This window comes from Balearica regulorum, chromosome 9 (assembly GCF_011004875.1).
Source record: "Balearica regulorum gibbericeps isolate bBalReg1 chromosome 9, bBalReg1.pri, whole genome shotgun sequence".
Classification (NCBI taxonomy): Eukaryota; Metazoa; Chordata; class Aves; order Gruiformes; family Gruidae; genus Balearica; species Balearica regulorum.
The window spans coordinates 8,971,069-8,991,044 of record NC_046192.1 but is presented as its reverse complement, the minus strand read 5'-3'; the positions used below and the strand labels follow the sequence as shown (position 1 = coordinate 8,991,044).

The 19,976-nt window shown below is 39.3% G+C and overlaps 1 protein-coding gene across 2 annotated transcripts in view; it reads left to right on the top strand.

Annotated features, from left to right (window-relative positions):
* Positions 1 to 19,564, top strand: part of PAX3 (paired box 3) — an 81,393-nt gene extending 61,829 nt beyond the window's left edge. For both annotated transcript variants that reach the window (XM_075760990.1, XM_075760989.1), the window contains exons 6-9: positions 3,525 to 3,690; positions 4,890 to 5,104; positions 17,172 to 17,418; positions 17,952 to 19,564. In XM_075760990.1, coding sequence (XP_075617105.1) covers positions 3,525 to 3,690; positions 4,890 to 5,104; positions 17,172 to 17,418; positions 17,952 to 17,986 — 663 coding nt within the window. In that variant the 3' untranslated portion in view covers positions 17,987 to 19,564. The remainder of the gene's footprint in view (positions 1 to 3,524; positions 3,691 to 4,889; positions 5,105 to 17,171; positions 17,419 to 17,951) is intronic.
* The last annotated feature ends 412 nt before the right edge of the window (positions 19,565 to 19,976 follow it).

Below are 19,976 nucleotides of genomic sequence, written 5' to 3'. Positions count from 1 at the left end.
ACTATGATTAAAAAATAATAGTAAAAGAAATCATTTCAGTCAACAGAAAGCATGTAACTGCTACTGAATAAAGTTTGGGATCTGACTAATAAACATTATATAAAATGTAAATAAAATATTTAGGTTTCAGTTATTTAGTTTTGAGTAATTTTTTTCTGGACTTTCCAAAACAGATTTTCAACTTTAACTCTCCCATTTAATTTTATTTGTATTTTTTTTTCTCCTGTCTTACTGTTATATTATTTTTTCTTTGTGTTCTGTCACACACAACATCTGAAATCTGCAGTTACCTGGTATAAAATGGGAGTTAAACACAATTGTAAACCAAATCTCAAGCCATGTGAGAAGGGTGAGGCCATGACAGTAAATAGTAACAATAGTAAAAACAATTGTGTTGAAGCTCTGAATCTGTAATGTTTTAGTGTGTTCACTTGTAAAAATGTGTGTTGGTAAGAGTTGGGATCACACTTATGATCATTTTAAAGGTAAATTATTTTTAGCATTTTTATCAAGGCTGGTCCAAAGCCTGTTAAAATCAAAGGGAAAGAAGTATCTATGTGGATTGGACCCCTGGTGCTTTTATTGCAGAGGTGTGTGTTGTTTTTTTATTTTTTTTATCTTTTTAAAAATGTGCTTCTGCCATTTGGAATTTGTTCAAGGTGTCTTGTTGAATTAATTTTGGGCTAACTGCAGTGCTAGTCAGGTGCCACCCACTTTCTGCTGCCCCGGGGAAGGTAAGAAGCCAGGGCAAGCGGCAGAAGGTGCGTGCGGCGGCTGACGGGGCAGCAAGGCACCGGACTGGCAGCGGCTGGAGCAGAGGAGCCTGGAGCCACGGCTCTGCCAGCGGCAGGTGACGTGGGAGTCAGCCAAGTAGCACCCATTTAGCATGTCCCAGCTGCGTGGGCCTGAGGCGGTAGTACACAGCCCTGTTTCTGCACAGCCCAGGCAGGTTCCCGCACCCCTGCAGAGGCCCATTTAATTTAATGGGGCTCCAGGTGGCAACAGAGCTCTGCGCAAGTATATCTATCACGGGGCTGCTGTAGACTGTTTGATACCATTGAGTGTGTCCCTTTTTCAGGGATGTTTAATACACATCTGCAGTTTTGGAAAAATGTAAATCTATAAAATGAGCCAAAATCTACTTGTAAATAAAAGCGTAAAACTTGGCATTACTGCAAGTCACTGGCTACTAGATTGAAGGTTGGGATCTGACTCATTTTAATAAAGATCTAGGGCTTGAAGGCAAATGCTTAGAGGAAACAAAATGTTGTTACCTCAGTTTCCTCACTGAAATCCACTCGCATAGCGTAGTTCAGTTAGTGTTCCCGAAGCATTTGAAGATAACCCTCTTGACCTGAAGAAGGGAGAGTGTCATGGAGAAAGCCATAGTTAATGACCTGGGTAGGCTAATTACAACATGTGTTTGAGGTTCCCTGCTCTCTCTCTGACCCCCGTTATCCTTCCTAAGTGCTCTTCAGCTCTTTAGCAAAGCCTCTTTGTCCCTCTTCAAGTGTCTTGCCCCCTTTTCCTTCTCTTTGGTCATCTTCAAAAGATACTGCTGCAGGAGTGTGAGACTGGTGGGCTTTGGGAGACATAAGCAGGTGGAAGGAGTCTGTGAGGAGTAAATAGGAAATTTAGACTTAAATATCAGTGAGAGAAGTAAATGGTAAGGACAGAGAGGTGAAAGAGGATATTGATGTCTATAGGATGATAAAGTAAAAAATATTGCTGGATCTAGACCCATCCTCAACTGTTGCTCATTGCAGGTCTCACATCTCCACCCTGCTGTCTTGTCCCTGCCAGCTGCTTTCAGAAACGGTTTGTGTGGAGGCAGAGGGAGGGTTAGTGCATACAGCAAAAAACCAACAGAGGGATTCCTGAGGTAGAACAGAGGCTCCACCTATCCCTCTGTCCTAAATCTTAATTCAGAGTGGGAGTGTGTAATTGAGGAGTTGACATTGTGGCCAAGGGAGGGGGCAGCTGTGTGAACTGAGCATCTCATTCTGAAAAGAGGATGAAGTCAGATCAAACTCTGTGGTGACAGATGGCCCACATCAGAAACCAGATGGCCCAGTGAGTCCCACCATTCCTGCTATGAAATAGCAAGCGGAGGAGAAGGCCACAGTGTAGACCAAAATATTGTTACACTCTTATGTAAGGGCTACTCATGGTTTGTAAATGATGATACACCTAGAAATCCAGTCTGTGAAGGCCAATTCATAAAGCAGCATGAGCTGCTTGCAGGAGGGGTGACAGATCTGAGACCCAACTTACTTTTACAAATACGTCTACATGTGGCTCATAAGCTAACATGCCTCAGTGGCCTTCAGGCCAGGCTGCCTTACAGGCTGTGCGGAGGTACCTCGTAAGATGCTGACGCTCAGTTAAGGTCTTACCTAATTGATAGTATCCATGGATGATCATTGCAGCTGCCTCAGAGTGTGCAATTATGAGTAATTGTCTGCTCGTTTACAAACATGTGTAGTCTCCCTTATCTCAAACAATCTTTTTTCTGTGGTGGTCCACCTCATGGACCTGAGCACTGCAATCTAGAAGTTGCTCTAAACCTGCAGCAAGGCAGTATGGGTGCCCGCTGGTCCAGGCACCCCTGCTGTGGCTGATTGCCCTTCTGATTTGTGGCATGTGTAATTGCTGTAATATCAATATTAACCTATCTGTTTTGCAACTCTTATTATGTCTGCACTTGGGAATTCTTGCCTCTTCCTTTCTTAGAAGCAATAAGAACCATCCAAGACTCGGAAAACTTAAAACATGAACTGAGAATGACGTGAGGGAAAGCAGATTTATAGCTAAAATGTCCCACTAATCCAAACCCCATCTGTTTGGTACCCTGTCCTGGGAACAGATTTCAAAGTGGTTCTGAAATGCTAATCTAGTACTGAAATTCTGATCTACTGTTAACGTCAAGTTTATTAAGAGATGTTTTGTACATATGTGAATACATGAAAACTTGCTGGGAGGGATTTGTGTGTTTTGTATGCAGGGTGTGTATTTTTCAAATTAAAAGCTTAAAGTTCTGTTGATGATGAGGGCAATACAGTATCCCAACATATAAGTACGAGCACCATCCAACAGTGCATTAAGCAATGCCACTAACTTGTCAGCAAATTAAATATAAAGCCAAGACAATTCAGACCAAATAGCTTTGGCGGGCACTTAGATCAAATGGAGAGATGTTTTCCTTTTCTCATTAAACCTGGCACAATAAGGATAGTGATTGATAGCTGTTAAAAGCACTAAAGCTCAAAAGCATTAGTCAGCTTGTTTCTCAGGAGAGACTGTACTTGAGAGGAAACTAGGATTTGTAATTCCTGTGTCTTGTCTGCTGAACCATGGAAGCGTGTGCCAAGGGCTCCTTTTGAGTCTGGGAGCTCTGAGCCCAGCGTGCATCTTCCGTATCTCTCTTCTCAGACGCTGAATGCATTTGAAATATGATGCTATTATTTCTGATGCACCCATATTAAATGTACAAAAATCAAATGTCCCTAATTAAAAATTTGTAGGTCTGGTTTAGTAACCGTCGCGCTAGATGGAGGAAACAGGCAGGAGCCAATCAACTGATGGCTTTCAACCATCTGATCCCAGGAGGATTTCCACCCAGTGCCATGCCAACTTTGCCGACGTACCAGCTCTCTGAGCCCTCCTATCAACCCACCTCCATACCGCAAGGTACGGTAGCCAACAGGTACTTGGTTAAAATAGTGTTATTGGGGGTTTCCTGTGTTGAACCATCATAGAAACATTTTCTGCTCTAAAAGGCGTATTTGCTAATTTAGAGTCTGGGTCAGTGAGGACCTTGCAAGCCTGGTTATTTTAAGCACGTAAGAACTCAGGTTTGTTTTGCTGCAAGAAAGGGCTGGTTATGCGTGAAGGGTGCTAGCTAGAGGAACAGCAGCACAACAGAGGTGCAGTGTTTGGTAAAGTGATGTACACACTTCCCTACCCTTCCGCTGCGCTGGCCGCCTCCGCTGCGAGTGCCTGGCATGGCGGGGAAGGACACGGCAGTTGCATTCTGTCCTCTTTGTTGCTTTTGATGACGGTGCGTTGGAAACTTCTGTGAGTACTCAGAATATTTATCTGATGGTGGAAAAAAACAGCTCTTTGGACCATCTTGTTTCACATCAGGTAGTAGCAAGTCTCAGTAGGGTAAAAATTTGCATTAACCTTATCGGAAATTATGTGAACTTTGATGGATTTGGGGGCGGGGTGGCGGGGAAACAGAGCTTCAAATCTAGGCTTTGCTAGATTTTACTGTTAAAGAAAAACTTTACAGGTGAGTTTTTGTGGGGAAACATTGCTGTGTTCTCCTTGCTCCCTCCTTGAGATTTGGATCCTAATTGTTGGTGGATGTTTTTACCAGGCCATGTTCTAATTAAAGGAATTTTGTAAAGCTCAGGGCTTCTCCCATCCGTTGCTAGGTTTACTACAAATCACAGCAGAATTTCTGTGCTGTGACCAGGAAGGGAAAGTCTGTTACCAGTCTTCTGAGCAAATAAGGCTTTTCCTTTTTGTAATATATTTTTATATATATAAAACCCATAAAAAGTATATTATATCTTATATACATTATAAATAGAAACATGAATTTTATTTTTAATTTTGTGTAGCAGTTCTGAACAATATGTGCCACTAAGGATTGTCTGAAAACTGCATGTGTCTGTTACAAGTTTTACAGTCTTCTAAGAATTTTTGGGTAACCTAAGTGGCCTATTAAATATTTAGCAGTATTGAAGACTTACCTTTCTATTCAACTAGTATTTACATGCAGGTCCTGATGCAATTCTCTCAACTTGAGCTTCACATAATGAACTTATTATGCCAGAAAAAAAAGGAGGAAAACATATCAACATGTTTCTTTTTGCTTCTAGCTGTGTCTGATCCAAGCAGTACCGTCCATAGACCTCAGCCTCTCCCTCCAAGCACTGTACACCAAAGCAGCCTCCCTTCGAATCCAGAGAGCAGCTCTGCCTATTGCCTACCCAGCACCAGGCACGGATTTTCCAGCTATACAGACAGCTTTGTGCCTCCGTCCGGGCCCTCAAATCCCATGAACCCTGCCATTGGCAATGGCCTTTCACCTCAGGTCAGTCCTGTGTTTTCAGACAGAGGATTTGCTGTATACCAGAACCAAAGAGTCTATTCCCTCAGGCCACAGTATAATGAATTGCCAAATTTAAACCATAATGTATTCTTTATACAAGCCACATGATTTCAGTTTGCTAGTTTCCTTCTTTTTTTTTTTTTTATTTTTTCCTCCTACTGGCTGAATCAAGACTCATAGCTTATATTTAATTTCAAGTGATTTATAATGTGATCATGCAGACTTCATGTTTACATTCAGTTGTCAAGCTTTTGTAATGTAGTGCTATTTTCCTGAAGATCCATGGCTAGGTACAGCAAGTAGATCATGTAGTTTTTCTATCAATAAAATAACTCTTTAAGATAACCTTACCAAGGTTTTACCAAATGGTCCAGGAAAATTACAGGCAAGTTGTGTGAGGAGAGTTCCAAGGGCTGAGCAGTACACATTGAGATGAGCCATAATCGAGTTATAAATACATAAATTAGGAGTATTACTGCTCTTTGGCAATAAATAAATGCATGAATGCCATAATTGTTTTTCTAATTTGCATGAGCTCTTTTTAGGAAATCATGTTAATAAATTGCCTTGATAATTGAGTGTCAAAAGGTTGGTTAAATTTCCCTACACGCGGCATCTGTCTGAAGCTGACATTATTAGTTAAAGCTTGAATAGATGGTAGTTTATTTTATTAGTGAGAGCTTCGCCCAGGTGCTTGGAAAGAGATGTCCACTAAATTCCGAGAAGTCACAAAGAGGATGCAATCTATAATTACAATCAGGAATCTCTTCAGGGCTGAAAGTGAGAGTTTTAACAGCTTTATCTTCTTTCTACCCTTTTTTCCTCTCAGTGGTTAGAAAAACAGAGAGAAACTCAGAATGACACAAATGAAAAGTGAAAAGACAATTATACTCAATTACACACTAATCACTGACTATCACCACTGCCTAAGCAGGGAGAGGGCATTCTAATAGGCAGAAAATGAGATTTTAATGGCACAAAGGGTGGCCAAAATAACGACTCGTATATCTTTGCCTCCTTCGTTTTCTTCAACTTGTGGTTTGCATCTCGGGAGTACAGTTCCTGGTTCCTGTGCAACGGTGATAACTCTGTGCAGCTGAAAAGTTCAAAGGCACTGGAGTTGAAAAGAATGAATAACAAAGGCAATGAAATAAACATTTTTGCCCAAAGGCAAAAGTTCATAAACCCTTTTTTGTAACAGTAAATGTAATTAAGTTTCACAGATTCCTATAGCATAGAGTGGGGTACAAAACTTTATGGCTTGAAACCTCAGGAAAAAAAATACCAACAGAAAAACAAATTAATGTACTTCCAACAAGACTTGAATGGATTTTGTTCTAAAGAATTCTGATTTCTAAATGCAATCTCCAACAAAAGCCATGACATTATATTAGTTGCTTCATTTTTAATTTTTTTTTTTTAAATGGCCAGTTTCATAGTGTGCAAGACTTCCCCAATTTTGACATAAACATCTTTCTGGGATTCAGTGTTAATCCATCAAAAGTAGTTGTTAGTGTCAGTTTAAATGTATGTTGGTTCTGGCTATGGAAAATGTGATCTTTTTTTCCTTTCACAAAGCTTTTATTGTCTGTGACACAGAAGTGGAGCACAACAGTAAAGAAATCTTGTGGTGTCTGGGCAAAGTGGGACAAAAAAGTGAGGCCAGGTTTCCTCCCCCCAAAGTCTTGCTGATTTGAGGTTTGATATAATCAAAAGGAGATCCTGGAGCAGATTAGATGTCTTTAATCAGTTACTGTGCTTCTTTACACCCAGCCCTGTCTTTACGCTATGAAACTTCTGGGTTTTGTTGTTTTTACTTAGACTTTTGAAACCTTTTCCTACCCCAGTGCTTAGAGCTCCTGCCCCTGTCCTGCAACTCTACCAACAGGTTTGAGAGTGGGCTGATCGCTCCAAGCTGATGTTGTGTTCATCACTGAATGCGTACAGGACATCACTTGTATCCATTTAGATTTTGAACAGCTTCTTGGCCAACGGAACGATTACCTTCACTGGCTGATAAAGATCTTTCCATCAAACAAAATACTCAGCCCTAAATTCATGCAGTGTTACTAACAGCTCTCGAACAATTCTGGGGCCTAAACAATGACCGATAGACATGCATAAAATGTGTGTGTATAAAACGACATACCTAGGCTTTGTGTTTATGTAAGGGAGCGATACAGCCTCATATACGTAAATGATGTGCAACAAATTGTGGGACTAGGAAAACAGCGATTGTGCTTTATGCCTGAAAGAAGAGCCTCAGAGGGGTCACGTACGTGCGTTACTGTGTGTGAAATGCCCCCGAGTCGTGGGGTGTGTCGCAGTGTGTCCCCTTGTCACGCTCCCTCGGGGCTCTTCCCGCGGTGCCCAGGTGGCCGGCAAGTCGAAAGCCAGTTCTGTGCTGGGGATTTCATGGAGAGAGAAACAGTTTTCCTGCTGAGTGGGCAGGTTCAGTGCCCTGCCTGCGTGCGTGGAATTTAGATGAGAAGGAAAGAAGGTCTTTTTACTAGCTGGTGGATTTTTGACCACAATAAATCTGGGTGTGTGAGCAATTAACATAATGTTTCCACCCATCAATGTCCTCTCAGGCAAGTGCTCTGGACATACTGTGTGTAAAGCTGAATTTACGGTGACTTGAGGGGGGAGGGGGGCTTTGTCTGAAGACCAAACAATCTTTTGTGATTTAAAAAACCCCCTCAGAATGTGCAGAATAAAATCTAATATTAAGATTCACGGGATCATATTCTTACTAGACTTAAACCTCCTTTTCCCCTTTGCCTTTAATTTATTCTAAATGAGGGTCTGACATGCAGAGCCCTGGGGAAGCTTTATTTTCCACACAGGATGTTTCCTTTCTAACTTTGTGCTTGAGTATGATGGACAAATATGTTAAGGCAAACACTGGGTGAAGGCAGAGGATAAGGGGAAGTGGCTAGAGTGCTGTAACTTTATTTTTATCATGTTAGCCATGAACTTGGAAGTTAGAGAAGACTGTATGTCTTGGTTGCTTTTCAGAAGTAGAATGCTCCATAACGTACCTGTCTTTCAGGCTGGGAAATAAAATGTTGTTGCTGTTCTTTAACAGAAAATAGAAAGAGTCCCACCTGGTTAATATTATTCAGCACTCTTTAACATCAAGACAAGATCTGCAGATCTCCTCCAAATAATTAATTATTCTCCTTGTTTGTCTGGTCTACTCATTGCTACCTGGCTGTGGTGAGAGAACCTCTGTCTTCAGACCTGCAAAGGGTTGTGGCTTTTGCAGGACTAAGACAGGGATTAATGTCTCGGGGAACCAATAGCCAGGACTGTCCTTGTTTGTATGTTATGAAAAAGCAACCAAACTGTAAGCACACCATCTCAGCCAGAGCTCTTTAAATATAATTTCAGAATGGAGATTATTAGTGTGTAATATATGTAAATTGCATATTTTTATGTTTTTTATGCCTATTATGCAGCTTCTTGGCTTTCATGCATACATTTATGGGAATATTGTATTTCCTTTTCAAATTATGTTTCAGTTGCTCAGTGCATTTTCTTTTAACAAACATTTGTTAACTCAAAATTATTAAGGAGTAGCATATCTATGTATTAATATGTGTGTACGGGACTTAAGCGTGCCTCTGGATTGGCATGTCCCTCTCTGATCCCAGCACTAACAGTCACTCCTGGTTCTTCTATGGAAAGTAGAAGAGCGACTGCAAAAACACTTGTCTTGCAACTGCAGGTGTACGTTCTTACTAGAGCGCAGATTGTTTTTAAGACAGGATATCAATATTTTGAACTGCTTCATTTAAGATAAGGCAAAAGGCTTTTCCGGTGTACATCGGCATCCTTTGACCTTCTCATGTGCTTTTTATTAGTGTCAAAGTAGCAGTTTGCCGTATACCGGGCGGTTCAGGCACTTTGGTTTTGAAGTGCGCCATTTCGGACTGCTCATGGATTCAGATGGAGCGGCAATACTCTGCTCACGTTGCTGCCCACGAGGCCACTTGCTTCCTGTATTTAACCTGGAGGATCCTCAGGCTTAAATAGCACTGTAGTGTTAAGTTTCTACTGGAAGAAGAATAAATGTGCATAACCTGTCTCCTGCTGGATATCATTTTTTTCCTCCTTACCCTCTAGAAAACTTCAGATCTACTTTTTCCTCTTCCTTGTCATCTCCCCCCATAACTGAATCAAACGAGAAGCTTTAAAGGCTGTGGTTTCAAAATGAGAAGCTGATGGAATGTTGAATGGTTGTGTAGGAGATCATAACAGTCCTTAACAAAGCTTGCAGTTCTCATGCCATTACCTGGAGCTCAGGAATAACCCTGACAAGAACATTCCAGACTTTTCCGTGAACAGTAGTAAAGATGCAAGTTGTTTCAAGGTTTCTTGCTTCTATTGTCAAAACGTTTCACTACCTGAGTTTAAGAATGATCCTGTAACTCTTTTTGGTGAGAGAGATCTTAGGCAATTGGCTTCTAAGTCTTTGAGAGCACTTGGTTTTCATTAACCCGAAGTATGGATCTGATGGCAGCTGTCGAATCAGTTAGATATGTTCATATTGTCTTGTTAACTTTGTTTGTAAGGAAAACACAGGGACCAGTGGCTAAAAACTTGCATTCCCTTATTAAGAGGGACAAGAGGGGAACCCCCCCCCAACTATTAATTAATTATACTTTTTCCTATACCTTCTGGCAAAATGCAGTCCAACTGGTTGCCCACAGAAACATTTCATTTGGATCCAAGTCCTGCACCAGTGCGGGGAACTCATGATCTTTGTCACAATGATCTTGGCTTTGAGACCTCTTTGCTTAATGACCCAAGGACATGAGACATAGCTCAGGCATTTCTTTGTGAGGAAGAAAATTGATTCACATGATATCATTTTCATGAGCACAAGGTTTTGTTTTGTTGTTTTTGGTTTTTGGGGGTTTTTTTAATTAGAAGAATTCAGCAATGGGATTGATTATTTCTGTTTCTGGAGTTGGATACAAATAGATGGGATCCAATAGTTTCACAATTGTTATTGTGCAAGAATAACAACATTTATTATTTGTTTTATAAATATTGTGATATTTTAAATACTATAAATAGATATTTATATATAACATATATAATAATAATATAACAACAATGATAAACGGGTGACTTTACATTTTGAATGTCCACCTTAACGTTTCTCTCTGAGCCTATTTCTACCTCCATCCCACCATTTCAGAAAAGCTGGGGGGGTGGGCAGGCGGGGCTTCAGCCTTCAAAAAGCAGGTCTCTTCTTACAGCTCAGAAATCTTACATGGAGATACAAAAAGCCCTGGACTTTCCTGGAGCTTTAAGCCGATTGTACTGTATCTTCATGACAATAAATGTTTAGAAATACAGTAAAAAAAATATGGATACCTTAAATAGAAAAATGTAATAGTAAAATGACACAATATATATAAAACATACCAGTTTATTTGATTTCTTAACCCTTTTTTGATGATATTGCTCACAAAACTGACATCTTTCTCCATAATAATAATTTGTACCATTTAGAATATATGCAGGCTGAGTATTCAGCATCGCTGCAGCCCTTAAAATAATTTTTAGCTTTGCTACATGTAGAAGTTCGATTTGAACCACTTGCTAAGTGAAAGCATGAGTCAGCCCTTCATAGAGTATATGACTGGCACGCATTGGTGAGCTTCTAATTCCTCTAATTTCAAAATAGAAATCTCAACAGGAATCTGAATACTTGCATATTTATTCAATTAAGGACTGGTACATGAATGAGGGCTTTGTCATGAGTAATCACAGATGGCTCATTTGAGTCCTTAATTATGCTCTATATGTTAGATTTCCAAAGAAAGGTACTAAAAATACCACGGCATGATTCAGTGAAAAACATATATTGCAGTGGGATCAGAAAGAGCAGAATTTCATCCTTAGCAAAGTCACTCTAGAAAGCCATGTATCTATCTTTAAATGCACTGGGCTCAATTTCCTTCAAAACTTCCTACCTCTCTAGACATAATGGTTTTATTTTTATCTTGATTTTTGCTGGGACATCAGTAATAGTAATAATTTTCTTATAAAAGAAAGAGTGCTGAGTCAGAGTGCAAAGAGGCTTCCCCTTGTCCAAATAACAAAATATGTGTTTTTCCCCAGTGCTGGTTAGATTAGAAGCCCTGGCTTATACATTAATGGGGGTCTCATGAATGAACCCTTCCTTACTGGTTGGATTCCTCCAGTTATGCTTGTTGATTATCTCCCCCTCCCCCCAGCATTTAGATACCTTTTTTACCTAAGTGGCTAGGATTTTGTAGCAATTTCCTGGTGGTAAATGCAGCCATGTAGGTGTAGATCATGCAATAGCTGTTGTTGTAGGGCCAAACGTTGAGTTTGGTGAGAGTTTTCCTGTGAAAGCTTTGCAGATCCCATCCCCATGCCATCTGCCAGCAAAAAAAATTGAGTACTGTTTAAATTAAAAGAAAAGAAAAAGGTGGTTTATTTGTTTGATTTGCTTTCAAAGGGAACAAACCTGTGTACCCAAGCTGTGGAGGGAAGGTGTGTGAGAGCTAGAGACAGCTGGGCTGGTTTTCATGATGACCAGAATCCTCCTCTTGTGTTTTGGGTTGAGTAGAAGCTGGGAGGAAAAGAATTCACAGGCAGAGAGCAAAGTAATCTCAAATTCAGGCTTGTTATGAACTGTTGTATGTAATATTGCCATATTTAAGCATTTAAACTCACGAGTCTACAGTCTCTGAGACTGCCTGAAAAAGTTTTGAGATGTTTGATTTTAAATATAGACACACATATATTCATATATATATATGTATAAATATTGTGAGTATATGTTTCTCTTTGGGTTTTCTGTTTTACTTTTTCATTTTTGAAGCTTTTTTTCATATAACCAGGAGCTAGATAATTAGCTTTCTTTGAATTTGATAACATTACCTAGTCCTGTGAGTCCATGATCTAGCACCTGAAAAAAGACACGAGCTCAGTGACAGGCTGTGATAATGTTGTGAACATTAGTAAGCTCCTGTAGATAAAAATATAATTCATGAAGGATCAAGTTATCCTCTTAATTACCCTAAGTGTACACCGGTGCACCTTCTCTAATTTCAGTGTAGCTACCACTGATGTCTAGGGATGTGAAATCAGTATGAGGTCTCATTTGATATGAGTATGCAGAAGGTCAGATCATCAGATGTTCAAAGTCAGTGTATTTGCTCCTGTTTTCATTAACCAAGTATAAGGTTCCCAGTTCTTGCCATTTGGCAGGAAAGTGCTTTCTGTTGGGTTTCCTCATCTATTTGGTAGAAATATGCATATATATAAAATGAATCGGCAATGTGGTTCTATGATCCTATAGGTATAGATCCATGTAGCTAATTAATTTTAATCTTCTAAAATCTCTCATTCTAATGCATTAGAACCATCCCTTTTGCGTTCTTTCTTGTGCAATATTTTGGTTTTGAGAGATTTTTCTACAGTGAAAAGAGTTAACAGCAGGTATTGCCATTCATCTCGGAAGGAGTTTGAAATTTTCAGTGTTAGTGATGAATGAGGGTATCTGACCCACATCTGTTTTCCATTAGAATGGAACATTGCCCTGAGATCGTTAGGAGCATTTGTCAAGATTCCCTGGACAGAGCTTCTGTAAATTACATGCTGCAAATGTGTCAGGGTCAGATAAGAGGATATCATTAACTCCACTAAAGTTTACTCATGATTCTGTCAGTTCAACTTAATACGTTAACTGCCAACAATTTTCCTTGAGCTGTTTCATTAAATCTTTCATTCACAGGAGGAGAAAAAAAATGTATCACTGTACCCAAAAATATTGCATATGTGCTTTTCTCATAAATCATATTAATTGCAGACATGGTCACAAAGCATATTAAACGCAGGCATGCGTAAATGAATTAAAACATATGAGAATTTTATTGTGCCTATGGTAGGACCTACATCCTAAAATACCAACCACATTAGCAGGCATAATGTTTCGTTTAAATAGAATAAGCTTTTTCTCAGTTTAATGGCCTTTATTTTGTTAATAGAAGTATTTGCTAATAGCTGATAATGGACCAGATGTTGCGTACATGGTCTTTAAGGCTTTCATCATTCAATTTCTCCGTTCCGGATTGTATCCTCAGCTAGTGATGCTGTGCAGCAAAGGGTTTGGCCTAATGGATAGTTTGGATTGCTTGGGGTGTGCTCTCTGAAAACTTTTCTGCAGAGTTTGGTTGTTGCAGTTCACTCTGTTCTCTTTGCTTATTCCTAATTGCACCTTTGTTTTCTAATAGAACAGAACTATTTTATCAATTATATATATACACTGTCTTCTATTGTATAAGCTCCAAGGCTATATGTTAACATTTCTGCATGTGTGTTTTAAAAAATGAGAACAAAATATATATAGCCAAAAAACTTACAGCCTGATTTTTTTGCGTTTATAGGAGTTCTTTTCTAAAATACATTGAATAGTTACAGCAGCATTTGCTTCTAGGTGTTAGATCAGCCCTTGATTTTTCTTTCAACTTCTTTGGGATCCAGATCAGTGAGGTTCACAATTGTTACTTTGGCTTTCCCAAAGTAATTCAGAGGGAAGTACATATTTTTCAGTAATTTGGATGGTATATGAATTGGATAAATTTATTTTCTTCCTTAATTATTGTAAAACAATCAGATCTGTTTGTTTATTTAGAACGATACTGTGTCACACCAGCAGAAGATCTGAGTTGCAAAATCCAGATCTTCGTGTGTCTGTTGTACACCACTAAGCTGAAGGTGCTGAGCATCTTGCAGACATGGCCCATTAATGGCTTTCTAATTGATTAGGTGAAAGTCAGCCATGCCCTTCCTGTAACTCCTTGTATGGGTGATAAGGTCATGGCACATACCCTACCAAAGACTTCTGCCCTGAGGCTGCTTCCCTTATAGCTTTCAAAACAGACATGACTGAAAATCTAATTATTTAGATACTAATCAACTGCAGGATGATTCTGAAGGCCTCTGAAGAAGATATTTCTGAGAAGATGGTTACTGTTCAGACTTCAGTTTTCTTCACCTCAGAGAGCTGTGTCAGTTCTGCTCCAAAGTGTCTATTAGGTGCATATGTGCTTAATAAAATCATGCCTAAAGACTTGTATTATCTGCTTAATTTAAATTTTTAAAAGAAAATCTCATCACATGCTGATTTTAGTTTGTCAGAGAAGGTAAATCTCTATCTGATGTAGACACTACCAAAATTTGAGTGCCTTTTGAGGTCATGTCTGGATCCAGGTTGAAATTTTAAGGCTAATCTCTAACTATAAAATAACTTCCAATCCTAAAGTTTTTGAGATCACTGTTTTTGCTGGCAAAGCCCAAATAATGTTGTCTTGGCCTCTATTCTGTTGAAAATATTAACCAGAAAAAAAGTTTAGTTAAAGGAGGTAGTTGGTAAAACAGCTATTTGCCCAACTCAGCAATTGGTCCGAAAAGTCCAGGTAGAGGCAGCGTGTGATGTGAGAGCGCTCGCGCAGATGTGATTGCCATCGGGACTCGGGGGGGGGGGGGGGGGCAAGGTGAGCCCAGCTCGTCCTCCCTGCTCTTGAACTTGGAACAGAAGGTGGTAAAGCCCCGTAAACGTCGGTATCACATAGACGCTCTGCGGGAATGGAAAGGGCTGTGCACTCGCTTCAGATTTCTGATAAACCATCTGTGTTTTAAACTGTAGTCAAAACCATGATACTTGTGCCAATGTAAATATTTTCCAAAGTAGTAATTTTCAATGTAAATGTTTAAGTTAAGCTATGTTTTTTATGTATCTTTCTCTTCTTTTAACTCTATTACTGTTAATGTTAAAGGACAAGGATTAATATAACCTAAATGAACATAGGTTCTAATATTGTACCCCGCTGATGCAATGTCAGATCATTAAGCACGCTAGATTTTCAGGACCATATCATTTTCCAAAGATACAAGAAAAATATTTGTAATTCCTAAAGTAGAAAAGCTTACTAAAAAAAAAGCCTTTAATTTTAATACGTTTCAGGAACCGATTTTTAAAAGAAAATGTTGAGAGCCCAGTTATTTCAGCTTTTAGGCATTTAGGGGACAAAATGCTGTGCAGGTTGCTGTGCAAATAACGTGACTTTTCAAGCTGTGGTGATTCCAGAGATTTTTTTTAAATTGTTTTTTATTAACCTCAAATTCTTTTAATAGGTTTTGTGCATTGAAAAGATTATTTGAATGAAATAGAAAATCTCTTATAGCCTGCATCCAAATTATTCTTTTGTGTTTGTAACTTAAAAGTTATAAGATTTCATTGTCTAAATGAAGTCTGTGGGTATACTTTGAAACTTCTTTTTGCATGAATACTTCAGTTTCTGAAACATCCCATCAGTGAAACTCATGTTTTTCTACTTAGTGAAACAGAAGTGAACATTCTAGTGCTGTAAATAGCAACTGAACTTTTTCCTCAGCACTTTTTGTTTTTGTTGGGATGTCTTGGGTGCATCTGATGCAGAGATGCTTTGTGTTGTTGATGCAGGTATCTGGGTGTCTCTTGTTGAAGTACTCTGCTTGTGCCTTTTGCTCTTTTCCTCATCAGACATATAAGACCTGCAGAGGTTTTCCTTCCTACTTAAATCGTGATCCCTGGGGCCTGTTTCATTTATTTATTAAAAACCAAACAATACTCAGAGCTGGGACCACAAGTTCCCTACAGTAGTAATCCCTTTTCTTTTGCAATGGAAAATAAATACAATTCAAGAAGGAACATCAGAGCCTTAGGAACTAGATGTGCTCATATGGGCATAGATTTATTCTTTACAAAATAAACTACAATTTAATAATTTCTTTTTTGTTTATGGTAAGAAGTGGAATAAAGCAAAACGATTATCAAATAGCATATGTCAGATATTTGTAATGCCTCTTTGGAGGAAAAACGACCTGTAAATTATCAGAATATGCTGTTTTGGCAGAAGCTGTATGCCATCCCTCCGTTCTAAACTGCAGACTATTTCTCAGGCTTTGAAGTGCAACTTATTCCAGCAGAAGCAAGCAATTCTCTCAGTAGTACTTATTTTCAAAATGTGCCGTGGAGATATGCCAGGAAAGGAAGTGCGCACCAACCTAGAGTGAGAGTGATTTTTGTGCAACAGTAACTTATTGCTGTAGCTTCCTTCACTCCTACTTGAAAGCACAGGTTGGGGTTTGGTTTTGTTTCGCTTTTCTTCTAGAAATTGTGGCCTAGAGGGCTGGGCTTTTATAGGGACAAGCATGTATGTTCCAGTAATCTCTTTTCAACTAATCTTGTCTGCTGATTTCATAACTGTTCATGTACAAGCAGCTTGTTAAGGGAGTCACAGTTGACTTGAAGCCAGTCTGGAATGCCTGACTATTGCTGTTGTGTCCTCTAACTCAGTGGATGAAGCTGAGAACTGGTGTTCTGACCAGAACTTTACTCTTTTGCATGCATTTCTTCACAGGCCAGCACACAGGACGTGTGGCAGCAGGAGTTACGGCTGCTCTGCCCCTTGCCCACATATTCGTGTTGGTCTGGGTGCTGGGATTCTTTGTTACTTCCATCGGCAGCGGTGTTGTGATCTGCTCCAAATTAATTTAATTTTAATGACTGCTGACCTTGGGGAAAAAAAACCCAGCTGTGTGAGCTTTTTCACAGCTTTTCTATGTTTGTAGATCATGCAGGACAGCGTGGCTAAAAAGCCACTACTTGCTGCTTATTCTCTTATAATTGAGTTCTTGAGGAATAAAAATCTGCAGAGATCCCAGCCAGGGCATGGGAGGATCAGGCACTCCAAAATCATAAGTTTTTAAAATGATTTTTCCTTATTTGCCCTTGGTATTACTCTTTATTGGTTGTTAGACATCAATTTTTATTGTGGTGGATGATGCAACCAAATTCCACTTCCTCTTTGGATTTGATACTCAAAACATAGGTTGAATTACCAAGTCTACCTATTTTAGGAAATCAAACGAGAGGCTTGAGAACTCCTGCGGCTCTGTAAGAAACACAGTTCTTTGCATATTTTAACTCTTTCTATTATTTGATCTTGTCTTTTAGGTAATGGGACTTCTGACTAACCACGGTGGTGTGCCTCACCAGCCCCAAACTGATTATGCCCTGTCCCCTTTAACCGGGGGCCTGGAGCCCACCACCACTGTGTCAGCCAGCTGCAGCCAGCGCCTAGATCATATGAAGAGTTTAGACAGCCTGCCTACATCCCAGTCCTACTGCCCGCCCACCTACAGCACCACGGGTTACAGCATGGACCCTGTCACAGGCTACCAGTATGGCCAATACGGACAAAGTGAGTATTGGACATTGGCACTGTGAAGGGCAATGTCGTACATGTTTATCGATAATCTGTATTTTCTGTCCCTAACAGAAAATTATGAGCGGAGATCGTAATGGCTGACTACTACTTCTCTCCAAAAGCTGAGCGGAGTGCACTGGCTTTGGAGATAGCTGATTGTTCGAGCAAGATTTCTGCTGCATAATTATTTTCTTAAGTGATGTCAACAACATCTTGATGTTATTAATTGTTGAGACATGAAACCTGATTGCCATTAGGTAAAACATAAGGGTTGTCCAAAATGAAATAACCACTGGCATTCCACTATTAGAAACACATGTTCTTAATGAGGTCAGCTCAAGAATCATTACAGTATATAATCCCAGATACATAGAGTTTTGTCAAACTTGTCCTAGGAATAAAAATATTAGTCTCTTTCCTTTGATATATCAGTATTAAATATGACAATGTCAACCTGTAGTTGGCATGGCCCCATGCTGTGAGGTTGTCGCAGCATGACTTAAAAAGCTTCTTTTGCTTTTTTGCAGGTGCCTTTCATTATCTGAAGCCAGATATTGCATAAATGAACTGTCCACTTCAAGTTAAAGCTGGTCTTGTTTTCCGGTCTCACTCCAAGGCTTGGATACGACGGATCTTCTCAACACACTGCAGCCTGAACTGGGGCAGTCCCATTGAGAGAAGCAGGCTTGTTATGTTCTCTCCAGTCATAGCTTTTAGTAGACTTTTTGAAGGCTGGACAAAGCTATACAGAAGACAAAGGCCAAAAGCAATAATGAATAAATAAACGTGCCATGGTTCATTATGAGTGGGTATATGAAACAGAGCGGTATTTAATATTACTGCCTGGCAAAACATTCCATTTTTTGTTGTTGAAATTAATGTGCATTGATTGGGATAAATGGAACATTTTGAAACTTGGAGCAGTTGAGCTCTGCGTACTCTGACTCATCTGACATCCAGTGCTGACTTTAGTCTAACTTTAAAACTGCTCAGTTTCTGAAGCAAGGGCAGGAGAACCGCTTTCATTTTACACACTGGAAATTGTCATCAAGAGGAAATGTCACAGTCCGTAGGAAGCTAGGATAAGTGCAAAAGACTTCCAGAGCAACTTATTGGTTATCTTTCCATCCTTTTGTAATCATGTTGTCAATAAATGTCACGAGATTTGCTTGACCAAGAGACAAGATCTTGTCTAACATGTAAAAGAGATTTTACCTTTTTTGTATGTGGAGTTTTCCTAGTCTGTTGTACCTTTTGAACAAACGTGGGAGGAAAAAAATCGACAACAACGCAACTAATTTTTCACAACTGCCTAGCAATGTGCAATACTGTGTACCTCACACAAACTTTGGGATCATCCAAAGTCATATAGATAGAATCAGAACTATATTTTTGCAGGTACTTTTATTTTTGCAGTGCATAATTCCTGATGATAAAATACAGAAATGTTGCAGTGTGCTGGACAACTGAAATCCAGCTTGCTAATCATGATTTAAAGGTCATTTTCAGGAAACAATACGAAGAAATGATTACGTTTACATTTTTTAGTGATGTACAGGACATGGACAGAGGTGGACCTGTATTTGACACATTTGTTTAAATTATGCAGCGATATCCAATATAGAAAATATAATTATAGGAACCAAGGTTTACAAGAAGTTTGCATTGTGACATTTTAGAATGTCAATAAATTTGTGTTTTGTGATGTTGAGAGGAAGATGGAAGGCGGTGTTATTTATTTCTCTCTATTCTTGGAACAAAGAGGGAGGCAGAACACAAATACATTCCTTTTAGCGTTAAGGACTATGAAGTAGTAAGTTAGACTAGGTTCAGTACAGAGGTTAGTTCACACATTCGTCTTAAGGGTGATTGAAAAATGAAATATTATCTTTGTGTTGCAGCCTCTACAACAACATGTGTTGTAAAAAAAAAAAAAAAAAACCCCAAACAAAAAAACAACAAAAAAGAAAACAAAAAACAAACGTCTTTCATGTAAAAAGTTTAGTAAATATTTACTATTTATAATGAATAAACATTATGAAGACTTGCAAAGCACTGATGATTTTGTCCTAAAATGTAGTATTGTGCTAAATACATTGATACATTTTAATCTGAATATCATGAAGAAATAAACCATGTTATCTTCCACGCAAAGTGTATTCATTCTGTAAGCATATTCTGCACACAGTCTAGGGCTGCGGGAGCCTCGGGCAGCCCAGGTACTGCTGATGTGCCACCTGGAGCTCGGTGTTTGTTAATGAACTGTGCGTTTTTCAAGTGCCATTGGTACCAGCAGTATGTCTTCCCAACAACAGAAAAGCGTTGTCCCTTTGCTGTGCATTTAAAAGAAAAAAAAAAAAACAAAAAAAGATTTTAACCCAGCACAAGTTGGGCACCTGGGATGGCTTCATGCAGTGCAAGAACTTTGTGATCACTTACAGACAGTATCTGTCCTGAATTATTATTTTTTTCCTTAGAAGCCTGATGAATTTTTTAATAGGCTGACGCACAAGCTGATTGAAACATGGGGAAGACTCTTCAAAACAGAGTAA